This window comes from Polyodon spathula, chromosome 28, assembly GCF_017654505.1.
Source record: "Polyodon spathula isolate WHYD16114869_AA chromosome 28, ASM1765450v1, whole genome shotgun sequence".
Taxonomy (NCBI): Eukaryota; Metazoa; Chordata; class Actinopteri; order Acipenseriformes; family Polyodontidae; genus Polyodon; species Polyodon spathula.
Window position 1 is genome coordinate 5,629,259 of NC_054561.1, and position 19,944 is coordinate 5,649,202.

Consider the following 19,944-nt stretch of genomic DNA (forward strand, 5'->3'; position numbering starts at 1 on the left):
GTAGCCACACCCTATTGTGGAGTGGATATCAGCTTGTATCATGCAGCCCCTATACAATATTCTCTCTCTCTCTCTCTCTCTCTCTCTCTCTCTCTCTCTCTCTCTCTCTCTCTCTCTCTCTCTCTCTCTCTCTCTCTCTCTCTCTCTCTATATATATATATATATATATATATATATATATATATATAGTGGTAGATAATATTATATATATTATAATGCATGGTATGCATGCATTATGCACAGTACAATAATTCCTGCTTTATAAACCAAAAGCAACTCTACTGTAGTAAATAAGCAAAATACCCTACTGTCCCTAGTGCACTGTGAATATTACACTAGGAAGGGAATTCCAGACATAATGGCTAAATGTTGTGACTAAACTGTAATCCTAATGGTAATCTTAGACGGCTTAAAGAGGTGGCTGTAAGAATGTGAACATAAATGGCAACACATGATCGGAAAAAATGCCCCAAGTTTATGGTATTTTAAGCAGGTGTGTTATGTTTGTTTTCCTATATTAATAGAGAGGTAGAAATTGCATATAGTAACTTTTCATAAGGGTGTTCATACCATCCTTTTAGTTTTAGTGGTAATGCCTTGATAACCACAGCTAGGTGGCTAATCTGTAGCTATTCCCCAAGCAGTGACATAGCAGGGTATAGATTGATTAAATGCTGCATGTCACTTCCGAGGTACTGCAGAAGTAAAGGAAAGCTGTCAGTGTGCCTGCCAGCGCCTGACTGCAAACAGTGCTACTGTCCCTCACCTTTTCATGGTAGCTACATTACCAAAAGAACAAACACAGAACAAACCCTTTCCTCTGTTTCAGTTTAAGAGACTGGTGCAGGAATCAACACAGGTTCTTCGAGAGCTGGAAATCTCCCTTCGAACTAACCATATTGGGTGAGTAGTGGACACTGAACTGGACAGAGATTCCCAAAGCTCTTTACTCCAGATTGCCTAGCAGGATTAGTTTTCCTTAGAAAAAAAACAACCCAATCAAGTAATTTGATTTTAGGGCTTGTAAGTAGTTCCTGTCCCACTCAGACTTACAGCTCTGGCCAGACGTTTTGTATCACTGTATAGAATTAACTGATTTAGCTTCATGAAGTTGAATGAAACCTGCTGAATGATGTTACGTTAACATATTGAATTACATACCGTGTTGTAGTTTTTCAAAATCTAACATGAAATACCGTACTACTGTTATGGCTTCCAGCTATCACTTTTGTGATATAATTTGGTAATTTCTTTTATTACGTGATTATAAGTAAAATATCTAAATTATATTCATATCTGTTTTTTTTTTGTTTTGTTTTGTTTTCCTAATTATATCTCAGTCCTAAAATTCCAGGTGGTGCAAAACTTTTGTCCATAGCTGTAATTTAAATAGTCCTGTACTACCTTATCAATTCTCTCCCCTAATATGCTGAAAACCCCTTTTTGCTCCCAACTGGTTCATTAACCCAGCCGGACCCTCAACAAAGAGGCAGACTAGTGTCATATAAACAAAACTTACACATGTCAACATTTTGCTTCAAATCTGTGGTCTTTGTATGACCAGGAAATGTGCTTGTCTATTGTTATTCCACCACGTTTACTGTACACTGCATTAGTAAGATTAAAACCCAGGATAAAGAAAATGATCAAAACATAAAAAAAGAATTATCAACTGTATCAACAACAACACTTTGTTGAGCAAATTTTTGTGAATTGGCCTGTCGGACTGTTTCCCTAAACTCTACAATGCTTTTTCATAATATCACACTTTAAGATCCACTCATGTGTAAAATATGTACAGCAGTTCTGACAAAATAATGCTTTCTAGTGCCCCCTTTTCCAATGCCCCTTGCTTTGGCTTCCTGCAATGGCTGATCCCTTACAGCCCCCTTTTCTAATGCCCCTTGCTTTGGCCTCCTGCACTGGCTGATCCCTTACAGCCCCCTTTTCCAATGCACCTTGCTTTGGCATCCTGCACTGGCTGATCCCTTACAGCCCCCTTTTCCAATGCCTCTTGTTTTGGCCTCCTGCAGTGGCTGATCCCTAACAGCTGTCCCTCCCTCTTTCCCCAGGTGGGCTCAGGAGTTCCTCAATGAAGAGAACAGAGGCCTCGATGTGCTGGTGGACTACCTGTCCTTCGCTCAGTGCTCTGTCACGTGAGTATACTGCAGCTATTATGTTCATCCTCAAGAAGCAATGGGCAGGCAGAACAAGGTGCTGGGTCAATGGGATCATTTTAGCCTCATGAACCGTATTAATTAAATAATGAATAACATTAGCATGTAAAAAGTAAAATGTAGTCTTATGCATTTACCGGTCTGCAGAAATCACAGGACAATATTGATGACTGTATGCTAGCGGTCTTGATGTTCCTATGCATCATATTCTATTGGGTTTCCAGTACACAAAAACAGAATTCATAATCCTTCTAGGTATGTGATTATATTCAGAATATTTTGTAAGCCATACATGCAGCACAAGTGACAAGTATTCTGTGGTTAGTGCCTGTGTCTAACTGTATGTTCTCTCACTGCTAACCACTTTTTTAAACTGTAAGGAACAAAAGCATTACTGAAACAAATTGACTTGAGTTTCAAAGTTTTAAATGATAATATTATAAAAGGAAATAATAGTCAATTATCCTTCATGTGTCTAGTTTTATAGCTTACTGTCTTTTATGTACCTGTAAAACTCAGAGAAGTATGGTAAAGCATATTAAACGACATTGAAAATCATGGTAAACTATAGAAAATGCATAGTACAACCAGTGGTAAACTTTTTAAGGGAGTCAGCACTGTCTTAAAAGCAGTGCTGATCAGTTCAAGAATCATGTTTCAGAGTCTGCATTCTGTGGCCCCGATAGAATGCAATATCTGCTGAAAATCATGGCAGCTGTCATTTGTTGTGACGGAGGCTTTTTGTAAACAACATTACACTGCAGTGCTGCACAGGAGTTATTGATAAGAGAGATCGGTGATAGTCAATGCCGTGCCTGTCACAGCAGGGACACTGGCACACTCTGCACATTTAAACTATGCACAGTAAAGATTGCACTGTTAAACTGCTTTAGTAATTGATTGTATACAACTGCTTTTATTTTGATATTTTCATGTGTGCTTTAGTGCCAGATAACACATTGCCACTGTGTGTCTAAGACCACATTTTACTGTTTTAAAGACCACATTTCTATGTGTAAGATTCAGTAAGAAAGCCTGTGCTTGAAAGGCAGGGTAACGTGTACATTTGTGTGTCTTTCACACTGAAATCATGAGACTTGACAAGTGTGTGATGTATAACTAACACAAAATTGTATATTACCAAGTGCTGATAATAAGATAAGAACAAAGTTAAATAAATTGATTCATTGAAAAACACATTTATGGTCTTTTAAAGTGCTTGGTAGTAATTTGAGTGAAAGAATGCAAAGCAGACAATGATCAATGAACATAGAGGCAATATTTTAAATATTCATTCCTTGAACAGTTTTGGCACGACCCTTCCATGCAGAGCTAGCTTCAACGGCACTATATATCAGTGGTTCACTGAATGACTTTCTATTGCATTTTCTTTCATTTAATTGGCTGCATGACAGCCTTTAGTTCTGCACCTACTTCATCTTTTTTGTTTCACTTTGCTCAATAGCTTGCTGGCACCTTTACAGTTAAAATATATTAATGGAGTCTCCACATCAAAATGCTAGCCAGTAACGAATTACTACAGGCAATACACCTTCCATGTGCGCAGACCTTCACATTCATTGGTAGCACTCATTGTAACCTTGTCAGCCTTGCCAGCTGACTGCAGATCTCTAGGTTGACTCCCAAAGTTTAAGATGGGACACATCTCCCAGTTTAAGTGATTGTCGAACACAAAATAATTCCCTAAATCTTTCCAGTCATGCGCTTCAGCTGCTTCCCCTATTAACTGAGGAAGTGTAAGCGCAACAGACTCCCTCATGAAAACAGAACTAGTGTAGCACCAGACATCATGTTTTCAAATTGAAATATGTGTTTGCATAACATTCAAAACTACACATTTGAGAACTGTTTAGCAAACGGAAGTGCTAACCAGATAATATTTACTAAATCGTTTTTTAAGCTACAATCACTTTAAAAAGAAATTGCAACCGTTTGTATAGAATAGGAGGCATAGATCCTCTTGTGTTCTGTATACTCTGTTTTTGTTTATTTCCTTGCCTCATATGCGTCTCTGCAGATTTGACATTGAGAGTGTGGATAACGGTGGCCCGATTCCTGAAAAGGGAAAGCCCCTGGACAGATCAGTTGAAGACCTGAGCAAGAGTGCCGGCAATTCCCCCACCCACACCTCGTCCAAATCTCCCCGGCAACTCACCATCAGGTGAGTCAGGGCATGAGGGTTCGGTACTCGTTGCAATATCACTATTTAATACAGTAGAGCCCTGTTAATCCATACAGACTGGGATCAAATTAGTATAAAACACGGAATAACCGCAATTGAGTTTACTGCTTGGGAAATCCAGGCGCTATTAATTGAAAACTCAAAAAAAATGCAATAATACAAATAAAATATAAAGTCCCAATAATGGTCAAAATATATACTGCATTGCTTGGAGACAGAAAAAGCTGGTTTAAAAAGGCACTGATCTTGCTCTGAGTCTTTAATTGTCGTAACTGCTCTTCATATTCAGACTGCCAGGCTAAGATAGTTTTAAGTCTGCTTTCTGATCGCTTGTCATTGGTTTCAGTAACTACAATCCAGTACTGCCCGTTGGTTTGCACACAATTGAATTGAATTAAATTAAATGATGACCATCCACATCCACACTGATACGCTGATTCCTGCATGAATAAAGAACGTGAATACCCGCTTCTGCATAGAGCATGTGATTTCTGCACTAATACATTTTGATAATGTACTGTATTAAATCGCACAGATTATCAGAATACAAATTATTGAAACACAGGTTAACAGGAGTCAACGGCATTAGTTTGGATTAAAGGGTTTCAGAACTGTCGTTCTGTCTGGTGTTTTGGATTTTAGCAAGTCATCCTGCAAATCCCCTTCAATGAAAAATGGAATAGGAAGTCAATTACAAATGTGTGTCTGTTATTTTAAATGCTATTCAAATTATCCTCAAAATACTTTCTTGAAAAGACAAAGAGTATACAAAAATTCCAATTGAATCCCCGCCCAGGTGCCAGCAGAGCTCAGTGGAATACAGCTCAGGTGTGTTTAATATAGTTCTGTTTTGACGAGTCTCCTTCTCTTCCTCCCCTCAGGATTAACTCAATGCACAGCAGGAAGGCCCTGCGCAACTCTCGAATTGTCAGCCAAAAGGACGACGTCCATGTTTGCATCATGTGCCTACGCGCCATCATGAACTACCAGGTATACCACAACTAATGGAGGGGCAGCAGCCTTGGTTTCTAGTTAGAATAGCCTACATATCTTAGAATATCTACACATGCTGTAAACAGCATTAACTAGTGCTGTACATATGAAAAATACACACCCTGTTAAATCCATGATACTAAACTTAATTTAGTATAATATTATTCTGGAATCATTAATATGATTGCCAGTTGTTTAAATGTAAGAGGTGCTGTCTGGCGTCGATGGGAAATTTGGGATAGCTGATGGATTTGGGTTGCAACTTGTAAGCAGTAAGAATGTGTTCTCCCCCCTCCCCAGTCAGGATTCACCCTGGTGATGACCCACCCCCGCTGCGTGAACGAGATTACGCTGAGCCTCAACAACAAGAACGCCAGGTCAGTGAGCACATTCAAACAATGCGAGTTTCAGTCTGATGTGACAAGAAAGTCCAAGTTTGGGTGCTTAGAACAGAGGTCTCATTCCAGGAACTTGCAACAGGTCAGCTTTGACTGAGTGCCAGTTTAGAGTGGGTGCATAAGGGGAGAGAAACGTCATACAAGGAAGGAAAGAGCATTAAATATTGTCTTCTAGTCTGCAGATGGTTTGTCTTTGTTTTCCAGGACGAAAGCGCTGGTGCTGGAGCTCCTTGCGGCGGTGTGTCTGGTACGAGGTGGACATGACATTATTCTGTCCGCCTTCGATAATTTCAAGGAGGTGAGTGACAATTTTCAATCATCTGTATTCATAAAAAAAAAAGTACAGACAATATCAAGTTACATTTTTTAAATACAGCATTTATTTTATATATATCAGCATGAGATCCCCAATATCAGCGACACAGCATTTGCTCCAGAACATTATGACCATTTCAAAATAAGGTTGAATAGCAGACCAAATTAATCTTTTGGAGTACGTGCTTTTGAAATGCAAACTTAGTACCTGGACCGCACAGCTTTTAAGCTTTCACAAGCTACATTCCCTGCCCAGATCCTTAGATCTAAGACACGCCTCGCAGTCCTAAGATCTAGGTACTAGGCCAGTCTTGGTGCTAAGACGAATGTGTGGACTAATGCATGCAAAGAATGAGGTGGTTAAGATTCTAGCCATTCCTCACAAGTGTGGTGGTTCTCCCAGTGGGGTGAGCTGACCTCCCTCAGCTGTTCCTCAGGCATACACAGTGGCAGCACCAGGACTGCTCCGATAACACACAACCAACTTCTTGTCCCTCTCCCTGTAGAAGTGAACAGGTGTGGAGCTTCACTAGCCACTTCCCCTCTCATGCACATGCGCTTTCATGAATGGATCTATTTTTATTTCTATGACCGAATTACATTCTGTAGCGGAACTAAATTCTGCTATTCCGTCCTGGGCTTGTGTACTCTCTCAAAGTGAAGCAAGCAAAGGATACTTGGCCTATATTTTCCTTTATGAGCAAATTACAGGCAATATGATCTCTTGAGGTATAATATAGTATAGCATTGAACTGTCTGAAGGGAGCGATCGATAATTGTTTTTCATTAATAGCAGAGAAACATATCAAATTCGCCTTTATCAAAATAAGAAAAGACGAGAATGATTACAATACATATTAGATTTACTTGAATTATTTTGTTTCCTTATAGTTTACAATTTTCCACCCTTACTGGAAAGATAGCTTGAAAGCTGGCGGTTGTAATCCTAGATATAAACTGTATGTAACCTCACACAAGCTGTTATTGAGTGAAGTGGTACAAATGAATTGATTCTTTTTCAATCCAATTACACTTATGGCACACAGCCAGCTTTCAGATTGTATTAGATTCCCAGTGTTGCACAGCAGACATCTTTGAATGCTTCTGCGCATTGTAGCAAAGCTATTCATTTTAATTACGATCCTAAACAGGAATATAATGCAGCACATTCAAACAGATTAAACTACCCAAATATTCTTTCTTAGTAGGTAGGGGTATGATGTGTAATATGATACGTGGCGCAATATGCGGGTCAGGACACAATTGGCATTGCGGTACATGCGATGGTCCTGATGGGCTGCTTGTGTGATACATAATAAGATCATTTCTATCTTAGGGTCTAGGAAGAGTAGACGATGTACCACCATGTCAGCAGTACAAAAAGAATAAGGAAATGCCAAGATATGATGCTATGCATGTAAGAATAGACAGTCCCCATAGCTCCTTCTTGGAAGTTTGAAGCTCCTGGAAGAAACGGTTAATTTGGGAATGTTTGAGTCATTTTGAGATGGTTTATACATTTTTAGGTGATTGTTCTTGAAGACAGTCACATTCCATAAGAGAGGGGATTGTCTGAATCCCAGTGCGTGGTGGATAGCCTGCAGATGAGGTGTGGGCAGATGCCAGTGCAGGGCTCAGGTTTTAGTAAGTGAAGACGGGCGCTCTGGGGTATTGTGCTGGGCTACAGCTGGCAGGTGACACATCTGCATTATTTAGTGTGAGGAGGTGAGCTACCAATAAGGGTGCAGGAAGGGAAGGGGGCTATTGGACAGCTCTGATTTTTTTTATTGGGCAGGCAGGGTGGGGGCAGACTGTCAGAATGTCTCAGTCCTTTGGATTTAGTTTCACATTAAACACACATTCATCAAATTACAGGGAGTATTAGCTTTGTGGATAAAGTGCTAATTATAGTATATAATAATGTACTCCTCAAGTTTTACCTTGGGCTTTTCAGACCTCCTGGAGACATTCAAGTTTAAATTGCAAAAAAGATCAAGTCACCTCGGTGATGCAGTGCTTTTGAATATTCAAAGTTTTGCACTTGCTAAATTGATGATTAAAGACTGGGGCGACCCCGTCACTGAAGGTGAATTTTACTCTCTAGTCGTGATTTTATGCAGCCCTAGTTTTTGTTGCTAATGAATACCAACATTTATCTCAATATTCGATAGTTGACAGCAAACACTGTTAGCCATTTTTTTTTTTTACTTTATTTGATATAGTAAAGTGAAATAGACAGATTGATTGAAAGCATAGGACAGCAGGAAGCAGGCTTAGTCTACATTTAACAGACAGCATTCAAAGGGTGTGTATGCATATTTTCTTTCATCAAGCAGAAATAAAGGGTAAAATACATAAATTAACACTGTATTTATGCAATTTCTGGTGGATTGATTGAAACAGAGTTTGAATGATAACATTCAATGTCCTTTACAAGAGATTAGGGACCCCATATTGACCAATCAGGTTAAGGGAAAGCTCTGATCTATTTTCTAATTAATCAATAGTGCCTGTCTGTGAAGGCTCTCCCACGTGGTAGTTGACTGGGGCTGGAGTTATATGTACAAGGTCAACATCCATGCGGTACAGCCTTCATCAGGAGAGCACTGTCACTATTAGAAAATGATTTTCTCATTATTTTCTTTAAAGAAACACTTTAACCCTACATTTACCTTGAACTTGTAATGATTAGTTGGGTACCCTTCCTTTGAAAAATGTTTAAGGAAAATAGACCCCAAAATTTTCATAAAGGATCACATACATAATTAGAGGGAAAAAAATTACTATATTAAACAAATAACTGCTTATTCAATCCCAGATACCTGAATGGAGCAATATTACTGAATTGACTTTGTCGCTGTTTAGTATTTGCAGTCCAGTAAATGTTAACTTTCAATATGGCAAATCAAAATGAAAAAGTGTGGATTGATTTGATTCACAGTTGATGCCGTGATGTTCCAGCGGGCATCTACTGTCTGATAGAACTGATAGAGCTGGAAGCTGATTGGCTGATGATACTGAGTCGTTTTCAAATTGTTTTTAAGACCAGCTTTACAAAGTGTTGCATTCCGTACATGCTTCCACGGGCACTGTAATGAGAAGTAAAGGAAGATGGATACTTTATTTACCTCCATTTTAAGTTTTCTCTGTATAGAAGATTTAAAGTGAAAAGTGAAAAAAAAAATTATCCTGTAATGACTCAATGACACAATCCTTCACAATTTGCAGTTCAAGGACAACTAAGCAATGTTTTAAAATTCATTCAGTTTTTAACGATGTAACCTTGGAAGTGATGTATAGTTCATAGTAACCTTTCAAAGAGAGCTCTCGGAACGACACTAGTGATTGAAATCTTAATATATATATATATATATATATATATATATATATATATATATATATATATATATATATATATATATATAGGATTTGTGATCATGCAGCCCTGCAATATGGTGTAGCCAGTTTTATCTGAAACCAACAGGGTGATATACAATAGAATGACCCTTTGTGCTTTTTTTTGTTAGAGTCTAATTCTTAGAGCTGAGGGACTGGGAGATAAACAGTGTAATCTAGTGGTTAGAGCTGAGGGACTGGGAGGCAGGTAGTGCAGTCTAGTGGTTAGAGCTGAGGGACTGGGAGATAAACAGTGTGGTTTAGTGGTTAGAGCTGAGGGACTGGCAGGTAAGCAGTGTGGTTTAGTGGTTAGAGCTGAGAGACTGGGAGATGAACAGTGTGGTCACGTGGTTAGAGCTGAGGGATTGGGAGATAAGCAGTGTACTCTAGTGGTTAGAGCTGAAGGACTTAGACAAAAATAGCATGGTCTAGTGGTTAGAACAGAGGGACTGGGAGGAAAGCCAGTAAAAACAGCCCAACAGCACAGTCCTGCATCAAACTCTAGTACTGGTCTGACTGCATAGGTATCAATGGGAGTTTGCCCCTCCACAGTTCCCGTGGAGTTATGAAGAAGCTGATGCATTCATTACTCAACGCTGCCTGTGGGCCTGGCTGGTGCAATGGTCTTAATCTCACTAAGCCATTCGGACAAACCACTTGCTTCAACAGCTGCTGATTCAAGCTTATTGAGAAATCAAAGAGCAGTGAGTGGAAAGTGTTCTTCGCAAGGGCAGAGCACAGGAAAGTGCAATAAAACTCTGTTACATCCCTGCAGCCTCCTTTTTTAATTCTGTAATGTTAGTGTATTTAGAAGATACTGCAAGGTTTAGCAAAGATTGACTAACAACATTAACAATAGCAGGATTTTAAAGGAAAACATCAAAAGGCAACCTGCTGCAACATTACCTGCTTATGGTTTGTCTTCTTTTGCTAAGACTATAGTATAGGGTCAATTCAATTGATTTAAACTGTGGCAAATCTAAATCCTGCAGTCCTTTGAATCACTTCATAGGACCCTAACATTTTGCTATTTTTAGACCTCTATATCCAAAACATTCAGCGTGTACAAAAACCGTAATAATAAAAGATGCATCATTAAAGTATTGTTGTTCAACGTTAGTGGACTTCACTTAAAATACATTTTCAAACAAGATTCATATTGCTAGTGATAAAGCATGAGAAGACATATTAGGAGATCTAAAAGCAGCCAATATGCCACCTTGTGGCGAACTGTGGTATAGCAACTCAGGGTAATACTAAAGTTTTTGTTTTCCCAAGCAGAGTGGATTGACTGTGATGTCAGCACACCCGAAGAATCAATGAAAGCTGATACTGAATACACAGTATTTAGCTCAGAAATCACAACAACAATATAAACAAAAAAACTGTTTAACATTAAAACTGTCCAAGTGGTGATGACTTGTCCCCTCATGTGAGTGCACTGGTTTAAGTAAACAAGCAGCTGTTGCTATGGAATTAAATCTTGCAGGCAGGAGTTCTAGCCAGTATAAGACCCGGTCTGCCTATATGCAGCAGTGCACTGGCCCATCTCTGTCTGTGTCTCGACAGGTGTGCGGCGAGAAGAACCGATTCGAGAAGCTGATGGAGTACTTTCGTAATGAGGACAGCAACATTGACTTTATGGTGAGTGGTCACATACTGGCCAGATATCACTATGCACCCATGGCAGGTCCTTCACAACTAATTACTTGCTCTAGTGCACTGATGCTAGTGTAAGGATTATTGTCAAACAGATAACAAAACAATAATGATCCATGATGTGAAATGTAACAGAAAAGCCACAGCACATGTTGTTATGTCTTTTTTTCTTTTTAATCGCTCTTCCTGCAGTGATTTAGAGGAGAGATCTCAAACCCCAGTGCACTAGAGCGGACATTTTGAAAAGAGCTTTGAAACAGACTTTAAAGTTTTAAGTGTAAAAAGTTGTCAGAATGTTAACAATGAAAAGAAAAATTACAGGTACGTTATTTAAAGTTGTGGCAACACGTGGGGACGTTATATTTTTCGGAATCCTGCTACTTTATCTTTAAGTACACAGTTTCAATTGTTTGCATGCCCTTATTAAAGTTTACTGTAGAAAAAGCACAGCAAAGTGTAATAAAGCTAATGAAAGCATAGGTAAGCATTGTAAAGAACAGAGAGGTATGGTAAAGCATGTTAATAAACATGGCAAACCAGGGTAAGTGCATAGTATAATCATGGTAAAAGCATGTTAACCTGAAAAAAATACAGCGGTAAGCTTTTTTAAGGGTGTGTTTGTCAACTTGGATTGTCCTCCCCAATATGTTAGAACATTCACTCCCTTTCATGTTAAACAGACAATGGTAAAAAAAGAAAAAAAAAATGAAAAAGGGAACTTTTTTTTATTCAGAGTACTTCCAAAATGACCCTAGAAGGGAGTGGCACAGTTTCACACATTACGAAACAATAATCCAATACAACTGTGGCAGAGCAAGAGCTCTGCCTAATAAGTGTAGTTCTGGGAGCTAAGATGGCTGTCCAGGACAAAAACTACATTTCCCAGCAGGCTGCACTCGGCCGATCTGTCCAGCAGTTAGCTGGGATTTAGTTCACCTGATGCTAATCAGGTGAGATATTTAAGGCACTGCAATGGTGTCTCTTTGTCTGTGCTAAGGCTCAGGTTTAGGCTCAGGCTTAGGCTTAGGTTTAGGCTTAGGTTGAGGCTTAGGTTTAGATGTTAAAGTAGGTATATTGTGTTTTTCTTAAAGAAGTGTGTTTTGTGGTACTGGTAAGCAACTTATCTGCCCGGTTATAGTTAGGAACCTTTTTTTAAGTATAGTTAGTGCTCATGAAAAGAGCTAGGATTTTGTTTGTGTTTTGTTTGTTTTGTCATCATTTATAAAAGTGCGCTTTAGCGCTTAAACCTGCCATCTCTAACCTGGTCACAAAAACCCATCGCATATTACAAATCTAAATGAAAAACAGACAACATACTGCAAGCCTCAGGATTCAATTATAGCAGATCTAAAATAAAGTTGGAGAAGGAGTTTGATGCTGCAGGGGTGGCCAAACTTGTCCCTTCCAGTCCTGCTCCTTGTTCCAACCCTGTTCTGAATTGTATAACCAATATATCCACATCCTACTGTAGTAATGTATCTCATTTTACCTGTTAAACCTGGAGTGGAATGGCTCTCCAGGACTATGATTGGACAGCCCCGCTCGGCTGTACCACGTTGATTCAGTCTCCTAGCCTGCTGTCTCCTCCCCAGGTCGCCTGCATGCAGTTCATCAACATCGTGGTCCATTCTGTGGAAAACATGAACTTCCGGGTGCATCTGCAGTATCAGTTCAGTCAGCACGGGCTGGATGAGTACCTGGAGGTGAGCTCAATTCATATGGGTTCTGTTTGTTTGAAAACAGATCACAATCTGTTGGGCTTTTTTCACATTTAGTGATGAATGATTTTGCCCCATCAGCTGTGCCCCATGCTTCAGTATTTTCTGCTTCCTGAGATGACCTCTTACAGATTAACCCAACTGTGTCAACAGGCATATTAAAAAAACATACAAACATGTAATTCTTACTACCATGGGGAACTGTGTTGAAATAAAAGGGTTAAACTACCTTTTTACCTTTTGTAAGGGTGAGAATCTAGCCCTGCGAGTTTTCTGGTGTGAGACTAGTTCCTATTACTCACCTAGAAGAATCTAAAGAACAAAATGCTCTGTTGACAGTTTATCCTATCAAACCAGCAGGGGCAGGGAAAGCAGGTCACTGTGACATTCTCAGCTTGTATCAGCAAGGAAACAAAGCTTCAAGCTGACATGATTTGAGTTTTCTTTTTAATTTGAAAAAATGTGTCACATTTATCGACACTGCCATCTTTGTGTCCTGTCTCGAGAATGCAGTGATGTGGTTGCCTGTAGGTGGCGTACGTTCTGCCACTATCCCCTAAACCAATTGCAAAGCCAATGGTGTGCACACTGGGGGGAGGGCGAGGGCAATGTGGTTACAGTATAATAAATGACATGTGAGGAGCAACATGCTGCTGATGATCCTGGTGCTGGTCTCTCAACAGAAGCTGAAGCACACAGAGAGTGACAAGCTACTGGTGCAGATCCAGGCGTACCTGGACAATGTGTTTGATGTTGGGGCACTGCTGGAGGACGCAGAGACCAAGAATGCCCTGCTGGAGCACATGGAGGAGCTGCAGGACTTCAATACGCAGGTACTAGAAACACAACGGCACCACCTGCAGCTTCAGACTGCACGGTGTGTGAATGACCTGAACCACACATAGCAAGCACTGAGTGTCTCTAAGTATTGTGTACTTAGATAGTAGTTACTGAGTAAATACATGTGTACTTCCACATAATTACAATGTTATTATGCACAGTTACACTATACTTAATATGTACACAACAAAAATTGTGTTTATATTATAATCTAATCATTTATGGGATACAGTGTACGCAAGTGATGATAATCTGTGCCTACTGAAAACGAACACCTACTGACTTATAATAACCGACTGCAATAACTGGGCCAGACCTATCAAGCCCCGTTATTTAATTGGAAAAGTTGCTTCCTGACGTGTTGGTTTCCCTCCCTCCCAGCTGTCAGACAAGTTGCAGGACAGTGAGAGACTGTCAGTGGAGAAGATGGCAGAGATGGAGAAGCAGCTGATCCAGGCCACGAAGGAGGTGGAGGTGCTGAGGGTGAGGAGAGAAACACAGTCACCAGGCAAACAGTCAAACCTGCCTACAGCAACAATACGCACAATACTTACTGTATGTACAAAGCTGAGGTCGGGCAAGCGGTGCCTGGAACAAAGTGCTTTGGGTTGGCGAATAGGGCTATCCAGTGTTTATTTACAGTAATACACACTTTCATGGAGGTTCAAGCAGGTATACACAGCCCTGTCCAGTTTCCTGTAACATATAGGTGGCTGTGTGGTCCAGTGGTTAAAGAAAAGAGATGGGCCTGGCCTGTCACATATGTTCACTGTGTACAGTTACAGGGGGCACCGCCAACTTGATCTAATACTGAAAACTCTGGGATTGCAGAAACAGGAAGCTATCACGCTTTATACAAACTTACAAATACAGGACTACTCACATCTTGTCAGAGGCCATTTCCTTATCCGTCTTGTGTTTCTAAATGGAAATGGCTTGTCGGCTGGCTTTTATTAGAGGACAGAACACTTCAAGGCTGTATACCTAGGGTTGTTTCTTTCAGAACTCAATCTTAAGTTATTTTATCTTGCTTTAAAATGCAAGTTATTTAGGGAATTGTTTCAAACATTTGACAAAGTTTATTTGTTCAAGATTCAGACTTCATACTCAACCACAGTTTTCATAACAATCATACAGTGATGACTCTTCTTTGTTGCTGAGGCTGATTATACACCCTGTTTGGATGATTCTAATTACTCAAAGTGTCCAAGAAGCATTGGATCAAATTAAAAATGCTGGACACAGTCTAGTTTCTGGGTCTCAAAGTAAGCATTGCTAAATCATCTCCTGCACTTAAGATAGCATTGTAAGGTGGCCATTAAATGTATTTATCTAAATGCTATAAGTCACAAAAATTAAATGTTAGAACTTGAAGCTACTGCACTAACAAGTAACTATGATGGGATAGGTGTTACAGAAACTTTTGTTACCGGAGAGTGATGGAGACGAATATAATATTAGTGGGTATACACTGTATAGGAAAGACAGGCAGGACAGAAGAGGTAGAGGGGTAGTGCTATATTTAATAATTAATAGTCTTGAAGCCCAGGTGGTAAATCTGGAAGAAAAAAAGCAATGCAGAACAGTGTGTGTCAGAATAACGGACAAAACAAACATTCAAAGGGCATAATAATAGGGGCATGCTACAGACCTCCAAATTCAGATACTGACCAAAATAATCTGTTATACAATGACAATAGAAATGCGTGTAGCAAAGGAGAAGCCATACTAATGGGGGATTTCAACTTCCCCCTTATAAAATAGGAAAACCCAGCAGGGAGCACGACAACCGAAATTAAAATGGTAGAAATGACAAATGACAGCTTCCTAACGCAATTTGTCAAGGCACCAACTAGATGGGGGCATGCCTTGATTTAGATTTAGTCTTCAAAGACAGAATAACTAAAACAGAGTTTACGAACCATTGACAAACTCAGATCACAACATGGTCTCATTTGAAGTGCTTTTTAAAACCCCATAAGTAAAGCTAAAGTTTACAATTTTAAAAAGGCAAACTATGAAGGAATGAAACAGGGACTAACATAAGTAGATTGGAGTAAAATAGAGAAAACATCCACAGAGAAAGGATGGCTATTTTTCAAAAATGTAGTACTAGAGGCGCAAAACAATTACATACCAAAAGTAAACAAATCAAAATCTAAAACAAAATGGCCAAAATTGTTTAATAGAACAATGAAAAATATATATTCTGAGAAAAAAAGGCACTTTACAGAGCGTTTAAAAGGGACCAAGAACAAAGTGCATGGAAAAAGTACGTGAAACTGCAACCACAAGTCAAAAAGGAAGTTAGAAAGGCCAAGCGAGAGATAGAAATGAACATTGCCAAGGAGGCTAAAACCAATTCCAAAAAGTTTTTCCAATATTAACAGCAAAAGAACATTCTAAGAGGAAGTAAAATGTCTAAGAGATACAAATAGCAACATCGTAGATGAAGAGAAAAATAGCAAATATAAATGATTACTTTTCACAAGTTTTTACAAAGGATGATACGGACAACATGCCTCACATGTCGACCTTTTCCTATCCAGTTTTAAATAACTTTAGCATAACAGAATCAGAAGTGTTAAAGGGACTAGGAGCTCTTAAAATAAACAAAACCCCTGGGCCGGATGAGATCCTCCCAATAGTACTCAAAGAAATTAAAGAATTGATTTACAAATAAGATAATGCAACAGCCTCTTGAGACAGGGTTTGTACAACCAAACATAATACCGATCCACAAAAAGGGTGACAAAACCGAACTTTTTTTTTTTTTTTTTTTTTTTTTTTTAAGGTTAGACGGTATAAGAAATTAAATTGTTTTGACCTGGACACTTTGTTAATCAGGCTCTTTGTCCCAGTGAGACACTGGGTATATAAAATGTGGTCCTTAGCCTAACTGGAGAGCTATTCTCAGCCTCTCTCTTTAACTGGGAGCTGTTCTCAGCCTCTTTCTTTAACTGGGAGCTGTTCTCAGCCTCTCTCTTTAATTGGAGAACTGTTCTCAGCCTCTTTCTTTAACTGGGAGCTGTTCTCAGCCTCTCTCTTTAACTGGAGAGCTGTTCTTCCCTGTTGAACCCAGGAGAGTTTGCGGGAGTCGATGGTGCAGGTGAGCGTGCTGAAGCAGCAGGTGGTGGACAGGAAGCAGGTGAAGCAGGACTCCTCAGAGCTGGAGCAGAAACTGGCAGAGTTGCAGGACCAGGGCCTCCTCCGCATGAACAGGAACACGAAGGGAGAGCTGGCCATCGAGGTCATCCCCATCACCGTCATCCAGGCGCCCCCTGCAGCACACACAGGTTACTATCACTATTACATCTCACTGATAGCCAGTGACAGAACTGCAGATTAGCTGCACATGCACACAAAGAAAGATAGAAATAGTCTATAAATTTATAATGATTTGGTTCTGGAAGGTTTGGAATTTCTGCAAGGTTTTTGTGTCTGTGCCCTGAAGATTTTCTGCTAATTTATTGTCCATTTAACCCCAATGAAACCCAGGTTACCCTTATAAAAGCAAAGTTTAATAGAGCACAGATAAATCATTGTTAAGCCCAGAGGGGTACAGTAAAGCATATGAAAAAAAGAAAAAAAAAAACATGTCAAGCCATGGTAAACTAAGGCAATGCATAGTATAACCATGGGAAAAGCAAACTGCAAATCACAGTGCAAATTTAGAGAGGAAAACTTTTATAAGGGTCAGGAAACAATGCAAATATTCACCATCTCCTTTTCAAAACTAAGCCAAATATTTTAATATGCTGCACATCCCACACATGCAGTGATATCCAAAATGTTTTCTATATGCTACCAATGAGAAAGACTGATTGGGATATGTGTTCCTTTTGATACCCTTTTTGTTTTTTGTGCTAGAGTGGCTGCCAAAGCTGGTGAAGTAAACCCCAATTTTAGGGGGAAAATAACAATATGAAAGTAGCGTAGCTTTGTTTCCTGTCTGATAGTCTGCAGCTTCTGAAAGGGACAGAGTATTTATATTGTGAGATTTCAGGTCTTTAGTGTAATAACAAAAGTATTGCTTTTGAGTTACAAAAGTCTCAGCAGTCTTTAATCAAGTAATCCATTAAAAAAAAAAAAATCTCAAGAAAAGTGGGGGCAGGGTTTAATGGACTTGGGTTCACGGCACAATGCTAAACTGCTAGTCTTTTTCAGAAGCATTTTTGATGGAATGGTTAGTAAGCATGACAAATAATGAAGTAGAAAACAATAGAGAATCATACAGAACATGTAAAATAGAATATTATATGGGTGATACAATAAATACTAGGAAGATTATATAAAGGATCCATTTAAATGATCAATTTTTAAAAGAACAAATTGTTTCTGCACAGGTCCACCACCCGTGACAGCATCACAGGCTGTATCAGAGGAATCCAGCAGCCCACTGGCACTGACCCCAGCTCCTCCTCCTCCCCCTCCCCCACCACCACTGCCTGGAGACTGCCTGAGAGGTGTGTGGGAGGGGTCCATCGAGGGTGAGTAGGTGTAGTCATGGGGAGGGTGGAGGAGGGGGAGGAGTGGGGACGGACCGAGTCTCCTCGTGGGAAGGGTCGTTTGTGGTGGGACCCGGGGGGGGGGTGGGAGGGCCCCACCCCCACACCTCCCCCCTCCCCGGGGAGGAGCCCACCAATCGCCCGTGAAGATGGGTGGAGCCAGCACTTCTGACCCCTCCCCCTCCCCCACTACCCAGGTGGAGCCAATGGGGGTCCCCTCCCCCTCCCCCTCCTCTTGGATTTTTGAGTGGCAGCACAGAATCACAATCTGTTTCAGGTAAATATTATATCTCAGTTATATATTATGTTAGACACACTTCTTCAGGCAACAAATGTTCTATATAAGTGGATTCTCATTTTAATTTTGACTTGGGAATGGCAGTTACAATGGTTTGTTGCTCAAGTTTAACTAATCTGTTTGTTATTATCTATACTAGGTCGGTCATACCTCTCTGTCTGCAATCTGTATACACTTGCCTGAACATTATTTTAGTCAAATATGAGTCTGAAGGCTACCCAGCCAGTGTGTGTATTGGTTCTTATTGCGGAAATGTTGAGGTTCATATTACTGGGATAGCCGGTCTTTAGCAGCAATGTGCCTGGGAGTCAAACCTGGGCTCTCTGCTCAGACTGAGACCAGCGCAGACCCAGACCACACAGAGCACTGCCACGGTAGCCTGGGTGAGAAAGCGGAAAGGGTACAGTGCATTCACATTCCTTTTCCAGAGAAACAGTGCCTTATAGCAGGTGAGAGAATCCGACTGAAGAAAAACACATTTGCAACATACCCAAGTATACCTTTATATTCCATTGCAGCCAGCACTCTGGACTTTGAATTAAGTGGTCTATTTTTAAAGCGTCCGTAACATATGGTGCTTGAATATCTTTGTTTTTCTTCATAAAGCTGTATGTTTATTATTGAATACATTACTCTTTTCATAATGAGTTGAATAACTGCAAATGTTGGCTGCAAGTGACACAAAAACTTTTAGTACCCAATTTGAAGAGAAACAGTGTTCTCTTATAATATAACATTATAAAATAATATATCTTTTGATGAAAACTATTTTTTTGGTATATGGAATTGTGACCCCAAATTTAACCATTTTTATTGCATACGTTTCAACTGCAAGTCTTAATTGTTTTACAATCATTGGATCACCTGAATGTCCTTGGTGTTGTGCCTGAAGGGTTAAAGATATAAAAGGAGGGGGTTAAATTGACCACAATATTCGTTCTTTTTTTTTTAATTAAAGCCAAGATTTCCAATGACTCTTGCTGCTGTAATAGTAAGTAAAGCACCAAAGACACTTAAAACCTGTTATAATGTTTATAAGCATCACTTGGCTCATTGCTGGCATTAAAATAAAAAAGGAATCTTAATTATATTACAATAGTGCAGAAAACAAATGTCCAGCGCTCTTGTGAGAATCATATTCACAGTCTTCCACTAATACTGTAGTTCAGTGTACAAATAAAGGTATTTTGAAAAGACCTGTTTAGCTTATTGCTGGCATTTACAATAACAATAAAATATGAAACAGCAATGTCATGGGAGAGCAATCCCTTTTACAATACTCCTCAGATGAAGTTTAGCATTTTACTGACACACAATAATGAGGATAAAATATGAAACACTTTGATAAAAAGGTGTGTTGACTGATTTGTTGCTCTACACAGGTTCACTGCTGTGTACCCGATTGTAATTTACATAGAGCCCCTTTTAATGTAAACGCA

General features: G+C 39.7%; 1 protein-coding gene across 1 annotated transcript in view; it reads left to right on the forward strand.

The window, feature by feature from the left end:
• Nucleotides 1-19,944, forward strand: part of LOC121301763 (formin-like protein 1) — a 57,672-nt gene that overhangs the window by 25,552 nt on the left and 12,176 nt on the right. Inside the window, exons 4-16 of the mRNA XM_041231361.1 lie at nt 830-903; nt 2,073-2,156; nt 4,216-4,359; nt 5,262-5,370; nt 5,674-5,750; nt 5,976-6,069; nt 11,052-11,126; nt 12,734-12,844; nt 13,543-13,692; nt 14,081-14,182; nt 16,782-16,995; nt 18,046-18,189; nt 18,371-18,484. Coding sequence (XP_041087295.1) covers nt 830-903; nt 2,073-2,156; nt 4,216-4,359; nt 5,262-5,370; nt 5,674-5,750; nt 5,976-6,069; nt 11,052-11,126; nt 12,734-12,844; nt 13,543-13,692; nt 14,081-14,182; nt 16,782-16,995; nt 18,046-18,189; nt 18,371-18,484 — 1,492 coding nt within the window. The remainder of the gene's footprint in view (nt 1-829; nt 904-2,072; nt 2,157-4,215; nt 4,360-5,261; nt 5,371-5,673; nt 5,751-5,975; nt 6,070-11,051; nt 11,127-12,733; nt 12,845-13,542; nt 13,693-14,080; nt 14,183-16,781; nt 16,996-18,045; nt 18,190-18,370; nt 18,485-19,944) is intronic.